The sequence below is a fragment of the Hippocampus zosterae genome, chromosome 1, assembly GCF_025434085.1.
Source record: "Hippocampus zosterae strain Florida chromosome 1, ASM2543408v3, whole genome shotgun sequence".
Classification (NCBI taxonomy): domain Eukaryota; kingdom Metazoa; phylum Chordata; class Actinopteri; order Syngnathiformes; family Syngnathidae; genus Hippocampus; species Hippocampus zosterae.
In genome coordinates this window covers 32,790,343-32,808,315 of record NC_067451.1, presented here as the reverse complement: position 1 = coordinate 32,808,315, position 17,973 = coordinate 32,790,343, and the positions used below count along the sequence as shown (strand labels likewise).

Below are 17,973 nucleotides of genomic sequence, written 5' to 3'. Positions count from 1 at the left end.
CCAGCACCCCCCGCGACCCTAGTGAGGATCAAGCGGTTCGGAAAATGGATGGATGGATGGATGGTTAACTCTTTCACTTGTGTTACATAAAATAAATAAATAAATAAATAAATGAAATAAAATACATAAAAACTTGCAATAGCATTACGTTTCTGGGGGATATTTGTTCAGATGGATTCCAGGACAAAACATCTTGAATCGGATGTTGTGCGTGAGTACACAAGGATGGAGGATACCCGAATCACGGCTACTTCCTGTCATAAAAACGCTACGTATGCTACATGACCTTTAACGGAAATACCAAAGTGGACTTGGTGTGTCCTAATGATCTCACAACAAACGGACAAGCTCCGCCATGCATGTGAAGGAGGGTGTTGCCCTGGGAACCCAAGTGGACTGACTCAGTTGCTTCTCTCAGTTCAACCCTTACTGCTCTTTTTAAATATGGTACTTCCGCTGAAAGCCCAAGAGTACTAATTCAAAGATTACAACACTAAGAGCTCCATTACACTGTGATGAGGATTGTTTTTGCCAGTCATTTAAAAGAGCCAGAGAGTGGTGAGTCATTTCCACTTTCGCCGCACTACAACAAAAAAAGTTGGGGTAATTAACACAATAACCACGCCCTTGCTGAATTCCTCCACCAGAAGTTTCAGAACTAAATTGATGAGGTGGCCGTATTGCTACCACGGTAGAGCTAAAAGGTGCAATGTTAGCACAAATTAGCATTAGCTAAGAGGCTCACTAGCATTAGCTTGTGATCATAATCTATGACTAAGTTGTATACTTAGTCATACATTACTTAAATTCTGAATCCACCAGTGATTAAAAAAATAAAAATAAAAAAAGGTTTCCATTGTCTGCCGTGATATGTACAGTATACCTCAGTCTCATCAAGTATATTTGACCCCTGAGCCCCGGCGTTGATATGCTCCATTTGCCCATGGCCTTCAACTCACTGTGACACATCATTCCACGTAATGCATGACATAAATATATCAATGACGATGAAAATAAATGACACGTTGGCCGGAATATGAAGTGGAGCAGAGTCAAAAGTGCAAGTCATCCGGTGCCATGAAGACACGAATATAGAAGAATATTCTGGGTATTAGACGGATTGTCTGAGAGTACTTCTTACCATGAAACACTGATCATATCTGTGATTCTACTTAATAATGACAGCTGGGATAGGCTCCAGCACCCACCGCGACCCTAGTGAGGATCAAGCGGTTTGGAAGATGAATGAATGAATTATGTCATATGCAATAAAGCACAAAAAATGATTTGATTTGGACAGAACAAAGGCAATGCTGGTATGTATTTGCAGTTGTTATTGTAAGAATTTGCAATCTTAATTATTGCCTTGTTTGTGTTTTAACTGTGAGTTGCCAGGATTTACTTCCGCCTACACGATGACAACATCGCACAAATTTAAAAGTATAAGTATCATGCGGCCGTTTGTATTTTCAATGAGAAATGATCAAATACGAACATTTGGTGAGCTGACATGTCAAATATCATTTCAAAAAGGCAATGTGTAGACAAATAAAAAGATATGGCGGATTGATTATTTTTACATTTTAGAGTTCAGATATGCATTCAGTGTAAACAGACTGACATTTTGTTCCATTTGGCTTTGCTTGGGATATAGATTTGAATGTGGAAATCAAATTTCAAATACATGTCAATATTGCTATGCCGCCGTGATTTAGAAATACATAAACAGTTGGATTTTGAAAACCACAGTCATATAAAGCATAATGTACAAAATAAAACAGTAGTGCAAGTCAGTGGGAATAAAAAACTAACATCCTTATTTGCTATTTATCCTTTATTTATCATTGACTGTCGGTGCTGGACAGAGATGGGGTGCTTGTGTTTTTTTGCGTCTGTAATGGGCAGCATTTTTCACTACCCCGTTTTGTTCAGTGGCTGTGTCGGTGCTGTTGGACAGTCGGCGTTGGTGCGGCTGGATGGATGGCTGCTGAAGTTGAGGATGTGGAGAGAGGAGCGTCGGCGCAGAGCGCCGATGCGTATTTGGAACCAAGAGTCGCCGCTTGGAATTGAAATGGATTTCCATGGGTCAGGAGAAGTGAACCAATCTCTTTTTTCGTCAATGAATGGTACAGCTTCTTGTTGACTTTGAAACTTAGCTTGTAGCCGACGTGTGCACATTTTGAGCATGACGTCTCTGATCCACTGGTTAAAGGACACTTTGATTCTCTCCTCTTTCATCTCTAAATGCTTCAAACAACAAAGCGTGTGACGAAAGAGTGGTTAGGACTGCGCGACTGTCCGTGTTTTATGTTATGTGTTGTGTTTATTATTTTATTTTATGTTAACTGTTTTGTTAAGCGCTTTGTTACAGCTGCCGCTGTTGTAAAAGCGCTGTATAAATCAGCATGTATTGTATTGTATTGTATTATCCATTTGATGGCCTGGATGACAAAGCTATTTAGAAACCTGGTAAGTACTGCACGGAACGCTGCAGAACCCTGTTTGGCACAAAGTCAGGTATCATTTTCAATAAAACCTAATGAAATGCAGAGGTTAAAAAAGAAATAGCAATGTGAGTACAAATATACTGTGGTGGATTGAAATGATATTGATGTGTTTTGCGCTGTCATCAGGACCTCTTTTTAATTCGTGTTGGGTGCTTTCTACCGTCTTTATTACCGATTTGTTTTACTATTTATTGTATATGTTAAATTGCTCCATGTACAGCACTTTGTATGCAGCGATGTTGTTTGAAAGTGCTCTATAAATACAGTTGAGTTGAGTTGAGTTAATTAAAAATATGGATGAAATGCTAATATGCTAGCAGTTGGCCAAAATGTAAGTCAACATAAATCAAGAAATCAGGAACTATTTTTATGATGAATGGATAAAATGCTAATATGCTAGCACTTGGTGCTCCAAGAATGAATGTTAGCATGAAGACAGCAGGTTGAGTTGCACTACTATAGTCAGGTACTGTATTGAAAAGAATGGAGGTAACACAAACTTGCTAGCAGGTAGAATTCTAACATACAACTTTACAAAGAGAAAGAAGGCAATATATGTACAGAAAAATACGATGCCAGATTAATCAGCATTTTTACATGCCGCATTTCTGCACGCCTTCTTACTTGCCCATCTCCTGCTGTTTTGCTAGCATCGGGGAGCACAGGAAACATCTGCTGGCGCTAAAAGACGGGACAATCGTTTACGCTTAATTCCTGAAAGGACTCAATTTGCCTTTCTATGCCTACCCTTGCTCTGTCCTCGCCGTTGTTTATTATTTCTGCTCTGCTCGATCATGTGACATCCACTGTTTGCACCAGTGGCCGTTTGACCTCGTCTGAGAGGCTGACTTCATGATTTATATTTATAGTTATGTCGGTGGCCTCAGAGCTGGGCAATGGGGGTTCAGGGTGTTGGTTTGATTGACAGTTGAGGCAAAGAGGGAGGGGTAAAGAAGATCATCTCGTGAAAAACACCTTAAGTGATTGGCTGTAAACATTTCATACAAATGTGTGAGAAATTGGACTTAAATTCGTCCCTTAGCAGGCGTTCAGAGCATTTATTAATACCTTCCATCCCTTTAAAAAACAGCATACGAACAAAATAATTTTTGTGCTCAATTAGCCTTTGATGTTAAGGCAGACAGTGAGTGGAGGTTTATGCGACAATTAGGCTGTTTCGCGAAACGTCTCCTGAAATCAGTGACCAAAATCAATGAGCAGATCATCTTGTACAAGTGCTAATCAATTTAAAGTGGTGTCTTTTATTTTCGCAGTCTTGGAGGAGAATGGCCAATGAAAGCATATTACATTCGATAAAGATTCACAAAAAGACGATTCATTCTGAAAGGTTGCCGTTTTTATTACGCGTAATAGAAGCTGCATCGATTAACAGATTTGACATCTGTCAAGGGCCAAAATGACTGTCGTTTGGAACAAATGTGGTTTTGTTTTTCTCTGTCTGCAGATCGACATCATTCCTCCACACGTTCAAATCAATCAACCGACAAAATGTCTGTCTGATTTGGGACAGACAGCCTATTATTTTTCTTCATCTAAACATATATCAGTGTCGACATGTTGACGTTTTATCATCGCTCTGCATATTTCACACAGAAGAACAACATTACCAAAACACAGTGATTTGAAATTTTGCTCCATGAGCCGTCACCTAAATACGGTGGAGGAGTTTGTGTGTCACATTGATCCTAGCAGCTAATTTGTCTGGGGCTTCATGCCCCTGGTAGAATCACCCATGGCAAAAAGATCCTTGGTGAGGGACCAGAACAAGCACGGCTCAATGACTCCGATGATGAATGAAACATAGGATGTTGTTTTCCCCTGGTCACGGGCCCCCCTTTTGGAGCCAGGCCTGGAAGTGGGGCACGCTGCTGAGCGCCTGGTGGCCGAGCCTACGCCCATAGGGCTCAGCCCAACGAGGCAATGTGGATCCCCCCTTCCACGGACTTAGCACCTATGGGAGTGGCCAAAGGAGATGGTTGCAAAGTGAACTGGCCGGTGGCCAAAGGAGGGGAACTTGACGATCTGATCCCTGGCTGCAGAAGCTAGCTCTTCAGAGATATGGAATTAAAAACCTCCTTGTTGGCAACTCGGGGTGGATGAAATCTGCCAGGAGTTCTTCAAGGCTCTGGATGTTGGGGGGCTGTCCTGGTTGACACGCCTCTGCAATATCGCACGGTCATCGGGGGGAATCCCTCTGGATTGGCAGACCGGAGTGGTGGTCCCTCTTTCTGAGAAGGGGCACCGGAGGGTGTGTTCCGACAACAGAGAGATTCACTCCTCAGTCTCCCTGGTAAGGGCTATTCAGGGATGCTGGAGAGGAGGGTCTGTCGAAAAGTCGAGTCTCAGATTCAAGAGGAGCAGTGTGGTTTATGTCCCGGCCTCAGAACAGTGGACCAGTTCTACACCCTTGGCAAGGTCCTAGAGGGTCCATGGGAGTTTGCCCAATCAGTTTACATACAGTATACTTCGTGGACTCGGAGAAGGCATTCAACTGATTCCTTTACGGAGTTCTGTGGGTGGTGCTTCAAGAGTATGAGGTACCAAACCCCCTGATACAGGCTCTTCAGTCCCCATGGCACACCGCTCGGGCATCTGACACAGGACACGCTGGAGAGACTATGTCTCCCGGGAATGCCTTGGGATCCACCGGGACGAGCTGAAAGAAGTGGCTGGGGAGAGGGAAGTCTGGGCTTCCATGCTAAAGCTGTTGCCCTGTGGCCCGACCCTGGATAAGCAGTAGAAAATGGTATGGTATGCTATGGATGGTCTCGGCTCTGAAATTTTTATATTTGACATTGCTTGGAACAAAACAGAAGAATTCCGTTACGAGCTCCATCACGGGACAAAATTTAGTTTCGTTCACGACAAGTGTGCTATACAGTAATCCCTCATTTATCGTGGTTAATGGGGACCAAAGCCACCCGCGATAAACGAAAATCCGCGAAGTAGCGACCAATTCACATATACAGGTTAAAAAAAAAGTCCACAAACAGTCCGTGAGAAGCAACAGTGAGTCACACAGAGCAATATACAGTACTGCACTCCATGTATATGAAAATATATATATATATATTTTTTTTAATGAATATTTTTGAAAAAATCTGTGATGCACCGAATCCGAAACGTACCGCGAAATAGCGAGAGATCACTGTACTTGTACGTGTAAATGCTAAGGGTTTTGTTTTTACTCTGCTTAAGAGAAGTGCCATCATTAACAGATTCAATAGCAATTACAGAACTAAACATGTCTCATTTGCGACAGGCATTGTCTTGTTTCAGTTCGGAAAAATGTGTAACGTCCTAAAATGTTGCTGTTTTTGCATCACTTGTACAATACTACAAAGTGTATTTTTTTTCTGGACAATCTTTTATATTTCGTATTGCACGTTGCTTTGGAAATTTTGCTATTACCGGTTATGAAATGGTTTGCATTTTTATTTACGTTTTATAACAATGTGATCGTTCAGCATATTATATAGCAATTAAGAACAAAATGCCCATCTCATTTTTTCGCCTCATAAGAGCTTCCTGACAATAAAAGCGTTGGCATTCAAGCATTTCACGATGCCCAACGGAGTCTCATAAATATGGAGATATGGCAACAGGTAAGGAGACAACAGCAAGCGTTCTATGGATGTGTCCGTTAGCTCGCTAGCTAGCCTGAGTCACGTTGCCCTTTGAAAGGACACGGCCTGAAGACGTGCACTTAAAATTACGACACACACACATACACACACACACACACACACACACACACACACACACACACGGCGGGCACAATAAGTCTTAGGGGAACACAGGATGGGTGTAAAACCGAGGCAAACGCACCAAGGCAAGCATGCTCATGAAACCTTTAGCATTCAGGTTATACAATACTCGCATCGCTAACAAACCCATGAGAGAGTTATCAGTGGATTGGCAACAAGAACCGAAATGATATTAAAGGCTGTATAGGGCAGATTTTTCCACTTTGTGGAGCAACACGATTGTGCTTCAATTTAAACACAGATGTTGCTCAGCAGCTGTTAATATGCTCAAGAAAATGTTTTTTTAATTCTTATTGCTCACTTTGATCGAGTTGATTTAGTTAAGTTTCAACATTTTATCATTATAGCAACTAAATTAACACCAAAATATCCACAACACTCGTGAATATGCTCAAGCAATTTGTTATAGTTTGCTTTGATATTGATAGTTGTTCTCCACTTTTCTAAATATCATGTCGTCAACACTAGTTTGCACAGCAGCGTTTCGTCTGTTCAGAAAAAAAAAAGAACTATAGTTTGCTCTGGTTCTGATGATTTTGTTTGACTCAAAATGGTTGTGCCATGCTTATGCAAAACAATTTCGTGAGCTGTAATTCGTATTTGGTGCTATGATTTTGTTGACCTTTGCTCGACAACTTTCAACTTTTGCTTTTATTAGGTAAGATATGTAAAACATGTAACTACACACAACACTGACAGTCGTTGAGATACGCTCAAGCTAATTAGTTATGCTTATTTCTCAAGGTTTGCTTTGGTCTTATTTCTTTCCACAATTTTCAACATTTGGTCATTTTGTAAGATAAATAAACTCAGAAGCTGCACGAGCTATTTTATAGGCACTTGGGCAAAATGAGTGTGCTTAAATTCTCATCTTGGAACCATGGTTGAAGTGAGAGCACATTCTCGTTGTGCTGCAGTGTTTGTATGCTGAGCACCTTGATGATGGTCGCCCACTTGCATCAGGCTGCCTTGGGTGAACGCGCTGCGCAGGCTGGAGACGAAGCTTTTTTTTCTCTTTCTTTTTTTTAAATGCAAATGATATGGATTGGATGCCGGCAAGCACCAATCACAAGCCTTTGATTTATATTGAAGGCAGCAGTCGCACAGCAACCAAGCACCTCCACATGAACTATGTTATGTAAAAACAATCCAAATGTATGCTAAAGAACTGCAAAATAAAACAAATATTACAAAATTAAAATATGGATCATGAACATTAAACTAATAGCAATAAACTACCGGTAAAAGCAGGTTAAACATTTCAAATAAATTGGTACAATGTAAAGTTATCAAATACTGAATAATGCAAAGAGCTTTGGTTTAAACATGACTAAACAATTGCAGTTAGAACGAATAAAATATTTTACACCCAAAGAAACTACAATATTAAACAATGATCATGAAAAATAGACTAACAATAAATTAAAAAAATAATTGAATAAAAACGTATCTTTATGTAATAAAACTCGGGCGGTAGGTGGGGGACACCCCGAACTAGTTGCCAGCTAATCGCAGGGCACACAGAGACGAACAACCATGCACACTCACACTCACACCTAGGGACAATTTAAAGTGTTCAATTAGCCTGCCCTGCATGTTTTTGGAACGTGGGAGGAAACCGGAGCACCCGGGGGAAACCCACGCGGGTAAACTCCAACATGCAAACTCCACACAGGGAGGCCGGAGCTGGAATTGAACCCGAACTTACCGCTGCACTGTGAAGTCGACGTGCTAACCACTGGACTACCGGGCCGGCCAGAATGTAGCAATAAATTAAATTCTACTTTTGAGTAAAATGTCATACTATAATTGCATAAAAATGAAATATAATTACAGCAAAACAATTAATAATCAAAATCAATCAATGGAAGAACGGAAAATAAAATATGTATAATAAAATGAAAAATTAATCATCATAAAAAAAATCAACAAATAAATACACTAAAATCAAACAGTCCTTAAAATAATAATAAATAATAAATAAATATACATATAATAATAATAAAAACATAATACAACACTTAAATAATGACTAAAAATATACAGTATATTTTAGAAAGGTTGAAAAATGTTGGCTGAGGGCAAATCCCATAAACCACTTGCCTCTCCAAAGCAATCGGACAACAATTGTGTTCCTCACCTGATGGGCACCCGACGATGCACTCCCAAAAGGTTCTCACTCAACTCAATGAGATGATGATGATGATGATGATGATGATGAGCAGCAGGATGTACTCGCCTCACTGACATAGAAGACTGCGAGCTTAGCATGGTGTTGTTAATGTGACGGAATGAAATAATGGATGTGGCCGTTGCCGTGGAAACAAAGTTTTCCTCCCAGCCCCGCTCATCTCCCTTTTTCTCTTGCATCCATCCAGACACACATACATACCATATGGCGCAATGCAATTTTTTTTTTTTTTCAAGGCACTCACAGCAGTTGGTGACAGCGAAGCTGTTGGCCACCTCCAGGTTGTCGATGTGAGGTGTGAGCCGAAACTCGGCCGTACCGAACTGGACCATGCCTATCCTGAAGGCGCTGTACTCTTGGTCCGCGCCCCTCGGAAAGAGCCCCCCTGGACGGGTGAAAAGACACGCACCAGTCAGTCTTCCTAAAACGCAATGCGCTTCATTTTTGGTGCACATTTTTTTTTTTTTTTTACACTCACCGATTTGGACGCTGGGCGAGCCTCCCTGCGCACACCCCCACAAGACGAGTAGGAAGGACATGGAGAAATGCACAATTTGCTGCATGGCCGCGGCGGTCCGCATCGACCGTACACACACTCAGGGAGAGGAGTCAGGAATATTCCAGGAGAGAGACGGACAATCAAGGCGTTAAATCCCACGCATCTTTTTTTTTTCTTTTGGCGCAGCCGGGTGTGCAATTAACGAGGACTAAGGTTGGAGGTGGAATTTAAAAGAGGGGGGGTGACCCCAGTAGTCGAGGAAAAAAGAACCCTTAGCGATGGAGCGGCAAGCGCTGCTGATTTCTGCTCCGAGTGTGGCGCTCCTCTCTTAGCATCACCCCCTCCCCATCACCACCACTCTTCCCTTCCCCCCTCCTCCTCAAGCCGAGAACCGAATGCTAATGAGGTGGGCGCCGAAGATTGCCGAAAGGAGAGCCGGCCGCTCGACTGACGTCAGCAACGAACCATGCGCTTTTATGAGCCATGCGTGCAGAAAGAGATGTTTCTAGTTGGGTTCAATAATTTGGAAAAATAATTGCTTTTTTTCCCCACTGTATTTTTAAATGAAGAAGTAATAAATATGCAAAAGTAATAAGCATTACAATAAAGGACATCAGATTTATCATAAATACATGTTTTTGTTCCGAAAGGTCAGGGTTCCACCAAAAAAGGCACATTACTTCTGAATTAATTTAAAGCACAGTATATCAGAGTTCTTAACTTACAAAAGACTGACTGGCATTATTGAATATGAGGCTACACAAGATTCTATGAAAAAGGCAACAGAAAACACGCATGTGTGTACATATGTGTGTGTGTGTGTATATATATATATATATATATATATATATATATATATACTGTATCTGTAGATAGATCTATTTGATGTACATCAAATTAACTCATTCATGAGGTTTTATTTTTATTTTTTTGCCTGTTACTGTCTGACGCCTTTTCTCCCAGTCCTTTCCCTCCAGCCTGATGCAGAGTAGTGAAAAATACAAGAGTATTTATTTTCATCCATCTTCCTGCCCCTCCATTTCAAATAACTTTGACCATGATCTTTCAGCACCATGGACAGCAGAAAATCCGTATTGCAGGAGTCCCACAGTTTACCTTCAGTTAAGTCTGAAAAATTACACACAAGAATGATGGATTGGGTCGGAAACAGTGGAATTGGATAAGTTAGTACAAGAAGATTGTTGCAGCTTGAAGCATGGCACTGTTATGAATACGTAACAGTCAAGTTGCAATGTCAACCATCCCCTGACACGTGGGGGGTTGAGTTCTTCAAACCAGCAGGGATGTGTCCCGGGGTCAGGAAGATTGCTGAGACCAAACACTGTATAGGCTTGTGTCAACTGACCATTCAATAAATATACAACCATTTTATTTATATCTATATGGAGAGAAAAAAAAAAAAACAACAACATGCGCACGCACACACACACCCACCCACACACACTGGAGCCTACCCCAGCTATCTGCGGGCAGTAGGCGGGGACACCCTGAACCGGTTGCCAGCCAATCGCAGGATACACAGAGACAAACAACCATCCGCGCTCACACTCACACCTAGGGACAAATTAGAGTGTTCCATTCACCTGCCATGCATGTGTTTGGAATGTGGGGGTAAACCGGAGTACCTGAAGAAAACCCACGCAGGCCTGGGGAGAACATGCAAACTCCACACAGGGAGGCCGTAGCAGGAATTGAACACAGAACCTCTGCACTGTGAGTTCGATGCGCTAACCCAGGGGTTGGGAACCCAAAATGTTGAAAGAGCCACATTGGACCAAAAAATAAACAACAAATATGTCTGGAGCCGGAAAAAATGAAAAGACTGATAATGAAGACCACACATGCTGTATGTATCGATATTCGCTATATTAGCCTACTATCAAAATGACTTTTTTCGATCAACCAACCTCCCGCGATCAACCTGGTACAGCACACCCACGCATACGCACGCACTTACATATGCATGCCAAAATGAGCAACAGCCATAACGGCCGCTAAGATGAACGAGGCACAGAACGCACTTTTGCAGCGTGTTAACTATTATAGCTAACGTGTACACCATTTAAAAAAGCTTCTCTCGGCCCTCTGGATTCCCATTCTTTGCCAGTACCCTGGGTGAATTGTACAGAAAACACCTTTTTTTTAAACAACAGCCACCTGGCATCCCATCCTGCTAATAGAAATGTGTGTTGCAGCCAATGACGCAAATCTTCTTTGAAAGAAATGTTGAAATTTAATATTTATTCTAGAAATTTTTACAGCATTGGAAAATGTTAAGAATGTTTGTATTATGTTTGTCCTCGTACAGAAACCATATTAAAGAAAAAAAAAAATTTTCCTTTTTGAAGAATATTTGAAAAAGCTCCAGAGCCCGCAGGTTGCCGACCACTGGACCACCGGGCCGACCATAGATATACAGTACATACCAGAGGCGATTGCTCTAAGACCGCAAGGGAAGCTCAGCTTCCCCTAAAATGTCAAAAAATAAGTGATCAAATATATGTGTGTACATGTCATTGACAAAATATGTGCTACAACGCGCTCAACTTTTGTTCCGAATCAGCTTCTTATTACTGGTTACGATGCGGATTTCTTCTCATTCATTCCCGCAGCTTCACTGTGCTATAAACTGTGTGGACGCTGAGCGTCTACAGCGCTAGAGAGTTCAGTGTAGGTTGTTCCAGTGCATTGAAACGAGACGAGTCATTGGATAAATGGTTTTGTCCCGACCACCGGACGCTCAGCGTCTCTGGGAGTCTATGGACAGTGGGCGTTTATAGGCTGCCCCGAAGCTGAACTTTTCTCCATGATGATTGGATGATCTGTCTGAGGCTGAATCTCTTTTTGATTGGCAGTGAAATGAGCCGATCACCGATCTTTTTGTGTAGTCATCCGTGGGAGCATCTTTCAATTCTCATTCTGCTCTGAGTTGAACTGGAGACTTCTTCTAATCATCTTAGCGACTACTGATGAATTCACATTTTATTTCTGGTAGGTTTTATTGTAGTTACTGTCGTTGTAGGATACTCGTTAAGTCGCTGGAAAAGACGCCTCGTTGGTATGACAGCGTCACAGATAATTTTCTTGAAAAGGAACGGAGAGTAGAATCCACGTATAAATAAACTGACATATTCTATGATGTAGGCCAAAATTGAGCTTCCCCTCCTTGACAGACCAGCATCCGCCACTGATACATACATACATATCTCTCCCTTCTCTTTATGTGTGTGTGCGTGTGCATGTAAAAATTCCTCGTCTCACCCCCACTCGGGTGGTGTCCATCCCTCATTCAGCTCGGGTCCTCTACCAGAGGCCAGGAAGCTTGAGGGTTCTGCGCAGTATCCTTGCTGTTCCCAGCACTGCAGATTTCTGGACTGAGATGTCTGATGTTGTTCCCGGGATCTGTTGAAACCACTCATCTAGTTTGGGGGTCACTGCCCCGAGTGCTCCGACCACCACAGGCACGACTGTCACCTTTACCTTCCAGGCTCTCTCCAGCTCCTCTCTGAGCCCTTGGTATTTCTCGAGTTTCTCATGTTCCTTCTTCCTGATGTTTCCATCACTTGGGACCGCTACATCCACTACAACGGCTTTCCTCTGCCCTTTATCTATGATCACGATATCCGGTTGGTTCGCCATTACCATCTTGTCAGTCTGGATCTGGAAGTCCCACATGATCTTCGCTCTGTCATTCTCCACCACCTTCGGAGGCGTTTCCCATTTTGACCTTGGGGTTTCCAGTCCATACTCCGCACAGATGTTTCGATAGACTATGCCAGCCACCTGGTTATGGCGTTCCATGTAGGCTTTCCCTGCCAGCATCTTACACCCTGCAGTTATGTGTTGGATCGTCTCAGGTGCCTCTTTGCACAACCTACACCTTGGGTCTTGTCTGGTGTGGTATATCTGGGCCTCGACGGCTCTGGTGCTCAAGGCCTGCTCCTGAGCAGCCAGGATGAGTGCCTCTGTGCTGTCCTTCAGGCCAGCCCTCTCTAGCCACTGATAGGACTTCTTGAGATCAGCCACTTCAGTTATGGTCCGGTGGTACATCCCGTGTAGGGGCTTGTCCTCCCATGATGGTCCCTCTTCCAGCGCCTCATCTTCTGTTCCCCATTGTCTGAGACATTCTCTGAGTACGTCATCCGTTGGAGCCTTCTCCTTGATGTATTCATGGAGCTTGGATGTTTCATCCTGGACAGTGGTTCTCACACTCACTAGTCCCCGGCCTCCTTCCTTTCGGCTTGCGTACAGTCTCAGGGTGCTGGATTTGGGATGGAACCCTCCATGCATGGTTAGGAGCTTTCGGGTCTTAACGTCCGTGGTCTGAATCTCTTCCTTTGGCCACCTTATTATTCCTGCAGGGTATCTGATCACTGGCAGGGCATAGCTGTTTATTGCCCGGGTCTTATTCTTGCCATTGAGCTGGCTTCTTAGGACTTGCCTCACTCGCTGGAGGTATTTGGCCGTAGCCGCTTTCCTTGTTGCCAGTTCGAGGTTGCCATTGGCTTGTGGTATACCAAGGTACTTGTAGCTGTCCTCAATGTCTGCTATTGTTCCTTCAGGCAGTGAGACCCCTTCAGTGCGGACTACCCTTCCTCTCTTAGTCACCATCCGACTACATTTCTCAAGCCCGAATGACATCCCGATGTCGCTGCTGTAGATCCTGGTTGTGTGGATCAGGGAATCTATGTCCCTTTCGCTCTTAGCATACAGCTTTATGTCATCCATGTAGAGGAGGTGACTGATTGTAGCTCCATTTCTGAGGCGGTATCCAAAGCCTGTCTTGGTGATTACTTGGCTTAGGGGGTTCAGTCCTATGCAGAACAGCAGTGGGGAGAGTGCATCACCTTGGTATATGCCACATTTGATGGACACTTGGGTAAGTGGCTTGCCATTGGCTTCAAGTGTGGTTTTCCACATCCTCATCGAGTTCGCAACGAAGGTTCTTAGGGTCCTGTTCACCTTATACAACTCCAAGCATTCAGTGATCCATGTATGTGGCATCGAGTCATAGGCTTTCTTGTAATCAATCCAAGGTTGGTACGTCGGGACCTGCAGTCTTGTGCGACTGTTCTGTCAACCAGGAGCTGATGTTTGGCTCCTCTGGTATCTCTACCAATGCCCTTCTGTGCTTCGTTCATGTATTGATCCATGTGTCCACTTATCTTAGCCGCAATGATGCCTGACATGAGCTTCCATGTTGTGGAGAGACAGGTTATTGGCCGATAGTTGGATGGGGCTGCACCCTTCGAGGGATCCTTCATGATCAGGATCGTTCACCCTTTGGTTAGCCATTCTGGGTGAGTCCCATCCCTCAGCAGCTGGTTCATTTGTACTGCTAGGCGCTCATGGAGTGCTGTGAGTTTCTTTAGCCAGTAAGTGTGGACCATGTCCGGGCCTGGTGCTGTCCAGTTCTTCATATCTGAGACTCTTTCCTGTATGTCTGCCACTGTTATGGTAACTGGGTTCTGTTCAGGGAGGTTGCTGTGCTCCTCTCTCAGGGTCACCAGCCATTGTGCACTGCTGTTATGTGCAACCTCCTTCTCCCATATGCCTTTCCAGTACCTTTCAGTTTCTAGTCTTGGTGGGTCAGCTCTGTTGTTAGGACGCTGCCACTGAGCGTACACTTTCGCCGGTTGTGTTGCGAACAGCCTGTTTATTCGTCTGGCCTCATTCTCTTTCGTGTTCCGCTTTAGGCGACTGGACAAGGCTTGGAGCCTTTGTTTGGCAGTTTCGAGTGCTTCAGGTATGGTCATCTGGATGTACCTCTCGGGTATCGGCCTTTTCATCACACCTCTCTGGGCCTCCGTCAATTGACTTACATCTTTCCGGGCCGCCTTGATCTTAGCCTCCAACCGTCTTTTCCATGGTGGGTAACGTATCTCATGGCTTCCATGGTTGCTCTTACAGCCCAGAGTCTCCAGGATCACTGATGCTGAAGCGTATATCAGCTCATTGGTTTCTGTGATCGTTACGGTAGGGATCGCCCTCAGTGCTGCATTCACACTTTCTATGAGACTTTCAGATGGTACTTCACATAGCCGTTGTAATCGGTTTCTAGGTTGCCCAGCTTTCATTCTTGCCATGATCTTTGCTTTCAGGTCAGTTGCTGCCTCGCTCAGCATTTCATTCATTGGGGCTGGCCACCCAATCTCATCATCTGCATTCATTGGGGCTTGCCTCCCAATCTCTTGTATGACCTCCTCCTCTGATCTGGCAGCCTGGGGCCCTTCACCATGGAACCTGCGTTGTACCTCATCAATCTCAAGTTGTGACAGCAGTTGCCGTTTGTGGATGTTGGAACACTGAGCTACTAGTTGTTTCGCGGTCAACCGTGACTGTGGGTTTCAAAGTAACCATTTAGCCCACATTCTCTGCATGTAACCCCTCTGACTAGGGTAGCTTGAGTAGTAGCATTCCAACAGAGCCATGTTATCGCATCTCGCCCATCTCCGCTTTGTTCCAGTAGCCCATTTTTCATCAAGGTGCTCTGGTTCCCCAGCACCTGACGCAGACCTTGTTTGACGTCTGAGCCGGCATGTCATTCGTTTTATTGTCTCTCATCATTATATGAGGTAGGCATTAGCGTGAAAGATCTTGCCCAAGGACCCACACTGGATGGTGTTATGTGCTCGAATCACCGTCTCCCGTATGCCAAACCGATGCCTTACCAACTGAGCTATCCAGCCGCTCATATATATATATATATATATATATATATATATATATATATATATATATATATATATATATATATATATATATTCTTATTCTTCTTATTCATCCCATGGCCTAAGAGGCCGTCGGGGTGCCATGGTGGAGGTCTGGGCAGTCAGGGATCTCCAGCACTCTCGGTCCTTAGCTGTTCGTAGCAGGGTCTGGAAGCTGCAGTTAGTCCATTCCTTAATGTTGTCCATCCAGCACTTTCTCGGTCTGCCTCTTCTCCGTTTCCCTTCCACTGTCCCCTGTAGGATGGTTTTGGATAGCGAGGTATGCCTTGTAACGTGGCCATACCAGGCCATTTTGCGACGTTTTACCGTTGACAGTACGGGGTCCTGTTCTCCAGCGAGGGTGGTGACTAGCTGTCTGACATAGTCATTTGTCCGGTGTTCTCCATAAGATATATGGAGCATCCTTCTGTAGCTCTTGTTCTCAAAGGACTGAATCCTGCGTTCCGTGTCTGCTGTGAGTGTCCAACTCTCACAGCCGTATAGTAAGGTGGAGAGTACCAGGGACTTGTACAGCCTGACCTTCACCGTGAAGCTGATGGTATTGCTCCTCCAAATTCTGTCCAGTCTTGTCATGGCTGATATTGCGATGCCTATTCTTGCTTTAATCTCCTTTGTGGAGCTGCCATCCTCACTCACAAAGGACCCAAGGTATTTGAAGTCCTTAACCACTTCCAGGGTTTGCCTGTTCAATGTGATGCTTGTTGGTGTTGTTTTACTGTGGCTATTGACCAGTATCTTGCTTTTCTCTGCACTTATCTCCATGCCATAAGCCCTCGCTACCTCTTCCAGTCTGGTGGTAAGATCCTGGAGTTCAGCTTCGCTTTTTCCCATAAGGTCTATGTCATCAGCGAACCGGAGGTTGCAGATGGGTCTTCCTCCTATGGATATGGAGGTGTGGAACTCTTCAAGGGCCTCGTCCATGATGTTTTCCAGAAAGACATTGAATAGGACAGGGGACAGAAGACATCCTTGGCGGACACCGATCGATGTTTTAAAAAGTTCTCCCATAGTGTTGTTAATGAGAACTGCACTACTTGAATTTGTGTAGAGTGATTGGATGACCTGGATGAGATTATTGTTGAAGTTGTTCCATCTTCGGATTTGGTTATCAGTTAACTGCTGCCTTCAACAATATATATATATATCTATCTATATATATATATATATATATATATATATATACCATACCAAATACCATAAAAAATAGGAAAAACATTGATGATGATGAAAAAACAAGTACCTTTAAAAAAAGTCTCCCGCAAAAAGAGGGAGAAAAAAAACAAAAAATTGAATCAGACTTTAGATAACTAAAAAGCAAACAAGCCAGAAATGAAAAGAAAAATAAAATTTGATCAAGGTTGATACAGGAAAAAATGTTTGAAAAGGGATGATGGAAAGGTGAAAAATACTGGAAAGAAAAGAAAAATGCTAAGGACCAAGTAAATGGGTAATGAAGATAAAAAAGAAAATAAAAAGTTAAAAGACTGAACAAGAAAAAACTAAAATCAAAGAGAAAGGAAACTTAAAAAGGGAGAGGAAATGAAAGACAGGTTTGATGAACGGAAATAGGAATGAAGAAAAAGTCAAGAAAGTGAAATTCAAAAAAGGCCCTACTTTGTCTTCATGTAAATCCAAGTGCTTATTGCTTTTTGTACTGTACTGCTACTACTCATTATGGCTTGAGACGTTAGCTGACCTGCTGCCTACCACGGCCTGCATCCTGGCCTCCTGCAGGGTGGCGGCCTGGTGAGAGGTCGTGTCGCATTAGTGCTCGCCCTGTGTGATATAGGTTAGCGCGCTAGGATACAAGAGAAGGACGTGCGCGCACACATGGGTCCAATGGAGAAGCATAAAAGCATGTCAGTGTCTGTTACATGGGTCATCCTACAACAGCAGTTCTTAAATGGAGCCTCTATCTGCTTGCAACATTGCGAAGTCAGCATTACAGTTGGGCTTTACACAATCAGGAAGATAACTGATAACCAAATCCGAAGATGGAACAACCTATCCAATCTTTTTTAAGAACTCATGTACTCAACAGTCGACACCCCCCCCCCCCCCCCCCCCGCTTTTACAATTGCTTAATAAATTGATTGTTTAAGATTTAGATTGCCTTGAAGCTCGGCAGCCATCTCTAAAAAGTAAACTGTCATTAAAACACTGTCGGAGTTTGGCACATCTTCAGACTGCATCAACCCATCCATCTATCCATTTTCTAATCCGCTTCTCCTCACGG

At 43.5% G+C, this 17,973-nt stretch overlaps 3 protein-coding genes across 9 annotated transcripts in view; all 3 read right to left on the bottom strand.

The window, feature by feature from the left end:
• gria2b (glutamate receptor, ionotropic, AMPA 2b) overlaps positions 1–9,375 on the bottom strand; it is a 54,399-nt gene extending 45,024 nt beyond the window's left edge. The window contains exons 1-2 of one of the 4 annotated variants that reach the window (XM_052059265.1): positions 8,965–9,375; positions 8,731–8,871 (exon numbers count right to left, since the gene is read on the bottom strand). In XM_052059265.1, coding sequence (XP_051915225.1) covers positions 8,731–8,871; positions 8,965–9,067 — 244 coding nt within the window. In that variant the 5' untranslated portion in view covers positions 9,068–9,375. The remainder of the gene's footprint in view (positions 1–8,730; positions 8,872–8,964) is intronic. The other 3 variants (XM_052059256.1, XM_052059248.1, XM_052059239.1) reach the window with 3 other exon arrangements.
• glrbb (glycine receptor, beta b) overlaps positions 1–17,973 on the bottom strand; it is a 172,884-nt gene that overhangs the window by 111,116 nt on the left and 43,795 nt on the right. The gene's annotated exons all lie outside the window — the stretch shown is intronic.
• Positions 11,229–17,973, bottom strand: part of LOC127597287 (uncharacterized) — a 339,203-nt gene continuing 332,458 nt past the window's right edge. For 2 of the 3 annotated variants that reach the window (XM_052060261.1, XM_052060244.1), the window contains one exon: positions 11,229–12,708. In XM_052060261.1, the coding sequence (XP_051916221.1) occupies positions 12,310–12,708 (399 nt within the window). In that variant the 3' untranslated portion in view covers positions 11,229–12,309. Of the gene's footprint in view, positions 12,887–17,973 lie in introns of all 3 variants that reach the window. The other variant, XM_052060253.1, reaches the window with a different exon arrangement.